This window comes from Sinocyclocheilus rhinocerous, unplaced genomic scaffold (genome assembly GCF_001515625.1).
Source record: "Sinocyclocheilus rhinocerous isolate Xijiao unplaced genomic scaffold, SAMN03320098_v1.1 scaffold1145, whole genome shotgun sequence".
Lineage (NCBI taxonomy): Eukaryota > Metazoa > Chordata > Actinopteri > Cypriniformes > Cyprinidae > Sinocyclocheilus > Sinocyclocheilus rhinocerous.
The window spans coordinates 73,686-82,138 of record NW_015658513.1 but is presented as its reverse complement, the minus strand read 5'-3'; the positions used below and the strand labels follow the sequence as shown (position 1 = coordinate 82,138).

General features: G+C 39.1%; 1 protein-coding gene across 2 annotated transcripts in view; it reads left to right on the top strand.

The window, feature by feature from the left end:
* LOC107722345 (poly [ADP-ribose] polymerase 12-like) overlaps positions 1–8,453 on the top strand; it is a 12,083-nt gene that overhangs the window by 2,381 nt on the left and 1,249 nt on the right. Inside the window, exons 2-11 of one of the 2 annotated variants that reach the window (XM_016530672.1) lie at positions 1,052–1,187; positions 1,261–1,630; positions 3,145–3,195; positions 3,277–3,403; positions 4,240–4,405; positions 4,490–4,610; positions 7,267–7,363; positions 7,442–7,517; positions 7,604–7,719; positions 7,795–7,946. In XM_016530672.1, the coding sequence (XP_016386158.1) occupies positions 1,052–1,187; positions 1,261–1,630; positions 3,145–3,195; positions 3,277–3,403; positions 4,240–4,405; positions 4,490–4,610; positions 7,267–7,363; positions 7,442–7,517; positions 7,604–7,719; positions 7,795–7,946 (1,412 nt within the window). Of the gene's footprint in view, positions 1–1,051; positions 1,188–1,260; positions 1,631–3,144; positions 3,196–3,276; positions 3,404–4,239; positions 4,406–4,489; positions 4,611–7,266; positions 7,364–7,441; positions 7,518–7,588; positions 7,720–7,794; positions 7,947–8,453 lie in introns of both variants that reach the window. The other variant, XM_016530670.1, reaches the window with a different exon arrangement.

The window sequence follows — 8,453 nt, the reverse complement described above, 5'->3', positions numbered from 1 at the left end:
AAGATCTGGAAAGCATCTGCTGTGTACAAACGGTCTTTAAGATGTCAGTTTCACATGCATTCTAAATCATAAAGACATCTTCTAAACGTCTGTTTGACATCTGATAGGAAACGTCCTTTAGATGTATTGCAGATGAGCAAACGCTCTAAAAAACACGTCTTGCAGATGTAATGCAGACGTCAGATAGACGTGATGTACGTGTGCTATCAGGGTATATATTTTAACTTTTTTATTTAAAAATCAACTATCGTCATACAAGGATCATGTCAGATGTGTTTCAAACGTTGTCCCAAGACAACACAAACAACAAGGACTTTTACAAAACTCTAAATATTTGAATGCATTTATTATGATTTGATTATTCTTGAAGTAACACCACCATCTCTAAACATGCCACGCCTGCAATCAAAACAACATAGCTGTGTCTAAAGCTCACTGGATTATTCAAACAAACGTCACAGGATATTTTACAGTGCAACGATTAATGAATACATCAAATGGGTTTGGCTGGTTGGTTGTGTTAAAGGAACAGTTCACCCGAAAATGACAATGTGTCTCACTGCAAGTGAATGGGTGCCGTCAGAATGAGAGCTGATAAAAACATCACAATAATCCACAAGTAATCCACAGCACTCCAGTCCATCAGTTAACATCTGGAGAAGACAAAAGCTGAAACAAATCCAGCATCAAGACGTTTTTAACTAAAATACATAGAGTCCATAATCCATAATAACGCTTCCTCCAGTGAAAAAGTGTTCTGGTCTGAATCAGGAGAGAAATCTGCACAGATCAAGCAGCGTTTAAACAGCTCTAAACACATATGTGAGAGACAACAGATGCACTTTTTCACTGGAGGAAGCATCTCAGCATGTTTTTATCAGCTCTCATTCTGACGGCACCCATTCACTTGCAGTGAGACACTGATGCAATGCTACATTTCTCCAAACCTGATGAAGAAACAATCTGCATCTCACTGCCTACAAGTAACTAAAATAAAACCAAGTGCAATACAAAAACTGTCTGTTCCCTAAATAAATGTTTTTACTTGCAGACGAGGATGTCGCTTCAGTCACGATCTGCTCTCAGGTCAGAATGCATTAGTTCTGACCGCTCACGGTCTGAACACACTGGACGAAAAGGAGCTGTGCATTCTGCTTATGCAGAGCGATTACTCACTCCTGCCAGCGGTGAGCATTTCACATATTTCACTCTAAGTATAGAGTTCTGAGTTGAACTTGAAAAGTGGTGCTTGTTTCTCAGGTGTGTCATTCGTATAATAATGGCACGGGAGAATACGGCCGCTGTCCGGACGCCGAGAACTGTAAGAGGCTCCACATCTGCGAGAAATATCTGCGAGGCTCCTGCGACTGCACTCGTGCTCATGACTTCTACGAGCCGCATCCGCTGAAGACGCTGCAGGACAGAGGCGTCCCCGCCGAACTCATGGCCATCATGAAGGATCTGTACTCCAACATTGAAGTCCTGAGGCGTCTTTCCAAGGCACCTTCTGCTCCAAACGCTGCGGGACCGAACCCCAGAAGAGGCCCGAATGCACAGAACCGGAGACCGTCGAGCGGTTTTAACGCAGGCAGAGGACAGGGGGCTCAGAGGCCTCCACAAAACAACACAGGTAACACATACATGCTTTTATGGGAGCCGTTTCCACCACTGAATAAAACATGATAAAAAAAAGTTAATTGTGACATTTTATCTCACAATTCTGAGAAAAGAAGTCAGAATTGTGAGAAAAACTCTTTTTCTTGCAATTGTAAGTTTACATTTTTTACGAATTGTGAGATATAAACTCGCAATTGCAAGAAAAAAGTCAAAATTGCGACATATAAACTTTTTTTCTCACCAATACAAGTTTATGTATGCAAGAAAAAAGTCGAAATTGCGACATATAAACTTTTTTCTCACAAATACAAGTTTATGTATCGCAATTTTGTCTTTTTTCTTGCAATTGTGAGTTTACATTTTTTACGAATTGTGAGATATAAACTCGCAATTGCAAGAAAAAAGTCGAAATTGCGACATATAAATTTTTTTCTCACGAATGCAAGTTTATATATCGCAATTTTGACTTTTTTCTTGCAATTGTGAGTTTACATTTTTTACGAATTGTGAGATATAAACTCGCAATTGCAAGAAAAAAGTCGAAATTGCGACAAACTTTTTTCTCACGAATACAAGTTTATGTATCGCAATTTTGACTTTTTTCTTGCAATTGTGAGTTTACATTTTTTACGAATTGTGAGATATAAACTCGCAATTGCAAGAAAAAAGTCGAAATTGCGACAAACTTTTTTCTCACGAATACAAGTTTATGTATCGCAATTTTGACTTTTTTCTTGCAATTGTGAGTTTACATTTTTTACGAATTGTGAGATATAAACTCGCAATTGTGAAAAGTCAAAATTGCGAGAAATAAACTTGCTATTGCAAGAAAAATCACATAAACTCGCAATTCTGACTTTTTTCTCACAATGCAGACCTCTTTTCTCAGAATTGTGAGATAAACGCGCAATTGCAAGAAAAAAGTCAGAATTGCGACATATAAGCTTTTTTTCTCACAAAGTTTATATATCGCAATTTTGACTTTTTTCTTGCAATTGTGAGTTTACATTTTTTAAGAATTGTGAGGTATAAACTTGCAATTGTGAGAGGTCAAAATTGCAAGATATAATCTTGCTTTTGCAAGAAAAAAGTCAGAATTGCAACATTGCAAACTTTTTTCTCACGAATGCGAGTTTATATATCGCAATTTTGACTTTTCTCTCCCAATGCTGACTTCTTTTCTCAGAATTGCTTGATATAAATTTGCATTTATGAGTTACATAGAAGTTAGAATTGGGAGATATAAACTCGCAATTGCGAGAAAAAAGTCAGAATTGCATTTTCTCAGAATTGCTTGATATAAACTCAATATAAATTTGCATTTGCGAGTTATAAAGTCAGGGTTGTGAGAAATAAACTCGCAATTCTGACTTTTTTCTATTTTCTGCAATTACCTTTTTAATTTTTTTATTCACTGGCGGAAACGGGCTTCCATATGTTTAAAAAGCAAGAATGTAATATTAGGACAAATTCAGCCTGAAAGTCACTTACAGACGTGTGTGTGTGTGTGTGTGTGTCTTCTCTCAGAGAAAACGGAGATCTGCATGTATTTCGTCAAAGGACACTGCAAGCACAGTGGTAAGAGCGGCATTCTGCTGCGCTTGTGTGATTCATAGAGTGATGTTCACCGTGAACGCAGCTGAACGCTTGTGTTTCCAGGCTCGTGTTGGAAGGAGCATTCCACTCTGCCCTATAAATGGGAAGTTAAGGAAGGATCCGAATGGAAGGCTCTTCCTGACAACGAAGCCATCGAGAAAGATTACTGCGATGCTGCAAGAACATACAGGTTAGCAGTGTTGAGGATAATGCATTACAAGTAACGCAAGTAATCAGATTACTTTTTCAATTAACTAGTAAAGTAATGCATTTTATTAAAAAAACAAATAAACAAGCCCAGCCCATGTGACAAAAAGTAACGCAAAAGAAACGTAATTCTGTCAACTGACAACTCTCGGAGGGATTGGCATGTGTTCAGCCCAAGCAAACGTGAAAACATATTAGTTCCTCTTGCTGGGAGTGGCCCACTGATGAACGACTGAACTTTAAGTCTTCGAAGTGTTTCAAAGGTAATGCACATGACAATGTTAATGTATTTGGTCTTGGCGGAATAGATCTGCTACGCTGCTGCTGCTAATACATCCACAACATGCTGCTGTGAGCATGTAAGAAATACTGTTGCTGCACATATAACACGTATGAAATAACCCCCATATAGCGTACATGAATCACCCCGTAGCAGATCTATACAGGTGGAGCTGGGGAAGGTGGAGGGTTTCTAAAGCGCGCTGCAACTGCTACCACAAGCACTAGCCAAATATTTGAATGTTGAGCAGCGAGCTCATTGGCTGCTGATACAGGAGAGAACCAATCAGCTGCCATTTAATATGATGTCATTAAGTCAGATTGAGTTATCAGACCTATCAGACTGCGCCATCTAGAGTTTCATGCCAGAACTTTGTATTGCATTACTTTCTATAAAAAGTAACTAAGTAACGCAATTAGTTACTTTTTTGTGGAGTAACACAATTAAAAGTAACTTTCCCCAACACTGGCAGTTAGTAGGCAGTGCATGAATAATCAGTGGTTTATTGAGTGTTCTGACGGTTTCTCTGTCTATCAAAGCTCTGGAATGAACATGGTTTATTTCGATACGATGACCCAAGGCTGTCACAGCGTGCGGCGTCTGTCAACGGTACCGTCGGTGCTCCAGCCCACCTTCATCCTGACCACCGAGTGGGTCTGGTACTGGGAGGACGAGTATGGAAACTGGATCCAGTATGCCACAGCGGCAAGTGGCTTTTTGAGTATCCTAACTATGCTTTTCAACATCTTGCGCTCTTTTGATGTTCTTTTTTTTCTCTTTATTGATCAGGACGGGGGTCATGGATTGTCCTCCATCTCCAGTACTGAACTCGAGCAGAAGTTCCAGGCCGATAGCAACGCCGTGGTGGAGTTCACCGCCGGATCGCAGACGTACGAGCTCAGCTTCACAGGTAACCTCAAAATCATCTTACATTTAGGGGTGTGCGATATATATATATGTCTATGATAATATGTGACCCTGGAGCACAAAAGCAGTGTTAAGTCGCTGGGGTATATTTGTAGCAATAGCCAACAATACATTGTATGGGTCAAAATTATAGATTTTTCTTTGTAAATATATTAAAACTTAATTTTTGATTAGTAATATGCATTGCTAAGAACTTCATTTGGACAACTTTAAAGATGATTTTCTCAATATTTTGATTTTTTTGCACCCTCAGATTCCAGATTTTTAGCCAAATATTGTCCTAACAAACCATACATCAATGGAAAGCTTATTTATTCAGCTTTCAGATGATGCATAAATCTCAATTTCGAAAAATGGACCCTTATGACTGGTTTTGTGGTCCATGGTCACATATATTAATCGCTGTTTTAACGATGTGCGAACTGACATTATCGAGTATGTCGCATAATTAACAAAAAACATAGTTTGGGTCTTGAGAACCCAAAAGCATTCACTGCACGATGAAGCCTATTACAATGCAGTTAGAATGAGCATATAATATCGCTGTAGGTTTTTGTTTTTGTGTATTTATAAGATATGATATAGTTAAGTAATATCACACAAGTGCTGTTTTCCTAAATATCAGCACGTGAGCGCAATCGTGAATGTGATATTGATTTTACACAACAGTTTAACAAACAAGAAGCTGATATCGAGTGAGTTACATTTTAGACACAATATTGTCTGTTTTTTCTGTTTCAAACAAAGCCGGAGAGGAACACTGCAGTGATTGAAATGATTCATTCTGTTTTAGAATGAATCATTTGAGTCAATGATTCAATGATCCATTCATAAATCACTTGCTTCGTTTCTGAATGAATCAGCCGTTTTGAACTAATCATTTAAATGAATGATTCATTGAATCACTCATTAAAACAGGGAATTACAGCCATCTACTGGCGGTTTTAGTGTCATTTATTTAAATTATAAATTAAATTATTAATTAAATTATCCATGATCGGACTAAACCAGCCAAAGAAGGGATGGTCGATACCACTTATTTTGTTTTCGATACGATACCGATACTTTTAAAGGCCAGTATCGTCAATATCAATACCGATACGATACTTCTAAACTTAACTTTTAAATTAAGAAATGTATTAAATTACTAAGAATAAAATGGGTAATGATACCCACTTAACTTTATATTTGAAACGCATTCTAACATTCAGCATGCTTTAATTGCAATTTACTAGATTATATTTTTGTTTACACATGGTTCAGATTAGAGCTGAAGATCTTTGCCCGAACCCGACAGGACCCGACGGGACCCGACGGGTTCGGTCGGGTTCGGGCTTAATTTATATCATTTTACACGGGCTCGGGCTTGCGCTCCGGCTTGCGCGGTAAATGAGCGGTCATGTGATGCATTTCGATTAGCGCGAGAAAGATGCGAAAATGGATGCTGAGGAGGAAAATGTACAGCAAGCTGACTGGGAAGATGACGAGGTTACTCGCTACATTGAAACGGCTGTCATGGAAAATGAAATGGATGTTCTTGGCTGGTGGAAGATCAACAAACCATCCTACCCAAAACTTGCAAAATTAGCCAGATCAGTACTATGCATCCTGGCCAGTAGCAGCAGCAGTGAAAGGGTGTTCAGTGCTGCTGGACGCACCATCAGTGAGCACAGGACCGCGCTGAAGCCATCTACAGTGGATTCAATAATTTTCCTCCACAAAAACATGTAGCCTAATCTTGGTGAGTAAAGGTTTTTCAAATTATAACTATATTAATTGAGTCTTAAATGCATAATGTAGACAGAGTATATAGGCTAATGTTGGCATTATTCTTTTATTAAATTTCAAAATCCCGCGGAGCCTTTATCTTAATTTCGTTATTGCCAAATACCCATCTTAATTTAGAATTTATCTTAATTTAATTTAAGAAAGACTTTTTTTTATTGGCGCGTTGGCCTATTTATAGGCTAAGTGTATGCCGAGGCCTATTTAGAGTGCTGAGATGTTACGATGTTAGAGGACTTTTTTTTTTTCTTTGTTCCAACTTCAAAGTGGCCTATAGCCTACGTTAGTCATGAATAAATTATGTTAAAACATGTATAAATGACTCATTCTTGACAAAAGGCAAAAGAGCTGTGTGCGTGCGCACATTTGAATAATGTCGGGCTGTAAACGGGTTCGGGCTTTTAAAAAGCTGTCAATCAAAATGTACTTGTCGGGCTCGGGCCGCATTCTGTCGGGCTCGGGCTCTGTCGGGCCTAACTTTTAAGGCCCGATTACAGCTCTAGTTCAGATATGTTTACTGTAGTGGTAACCATGGAAATCTACAAATACTAAAGTTGAACTACGGTCACTTTAGTAAAACCATAGGTCATTTTCATCAGGGATAAAATGTATAAAATGCAACCTTTTTATTCTGACAGCTATGATTTATATTAACATTACAGAATAGAACATAATCAATATATTAACTTTTAACATTCAATTTAAATAAATGTAATTGCACAAACTATACCAGCGCAGAATATTGTTTAAATATTGTCAATATCGCACACCCCCACATACATTATACTTATAATAATCTTGAAGAAGCTTCATGCAGCTTTCTTGATGCCGTCTGAACTAATCTTGCTCTTCAGATATGATCCAGACAAACAAAAGCTACACAACCAAAAAAGTCGTCAGACGTCGTCCCAAATTTGTGTCAGCGGCTGATGTTCGAACAATCAAGACAACGTAAGTAAACACTCCTCATTCTCTCTCAGACTCTCCGAAACCTGTATGATGGAAAAAACTCTTCATGTCTCTTCTCAGTAAAAGGATGCCCAATAATTTCAAGGCTCTGCCGGAGCACTGGGATAAAGCTCTGACTCCTGAAACCGGATACAAGGTGAGTGGAATCGTTTATCGGTGACTTTTACGTGGATCTCTGTTTATATCGTTCTGTGCTGTTTTACACAGAGTGTGTGGCTGCAGAGCACGTCAGCCGAACACATCAAAATCAAAGAACTGTTCAGTCGCACCATGGTCGGCTTCCGAATCCTGAAGATCGAGAGGATCCAGAACAAAGCATTATGGGAAGTTTATCAGTGGTAAGTCCACAAGACATGCACTCACCGGAGCGTCCAGATCGATTACAGCACGTCTGATGGTTGCGCCACTTTTAGGCAGAAGGACTTCATGAAAAAGAACAACGGAGGCAGAGACGTGACCGAGAAGCAGCTCTTCCACGGCACCGACAGCACGCATTTAGATGCCATCTGCCACAACAACTTCGACTGGAGGATCTGTGGGACTCACGGCACGGCCTACGGAAAAGGTGGCGTTCGGTTAAAGAAACAGTATTAAAGTAGTTCAACCAGAAATGAGAATTTGCTGGAAATGTGCTCACCCTCCGAGGCCATCCGAGGTTGTTTCTTCATCAGGTTTGGAGAAATGTCTCAGCAATGGATGCTCTGCAGTGAATGGGTGCCGTCAGAACGAGAGCTGATGAAAACATCACAAGTAATCCACAGCACTCAGTTAACATCTGGAGAAGACAAAAGCTGAAACAAATCCAGCATCAAGACGCTTTTAACTAAAATACATTGAGTCTATAATCCATAATAACGCTTCCTCCATTGAAAAAGTGTTCTGGTCTGAATCAGGAGAGAAATCTGCACAGCTCTAAACAAATATGTGAGAGACAACAGATGCACTTTTTCACTGGAGGAAGCGTTATTATATATATATATATATTTCAGCTTTTGTCTTCTCCAGATGTTAACTGAGTGCTGTGGATTACTTGTGATGTTTTTATCAGCTCTCGTTCTGACGGCACCCATTC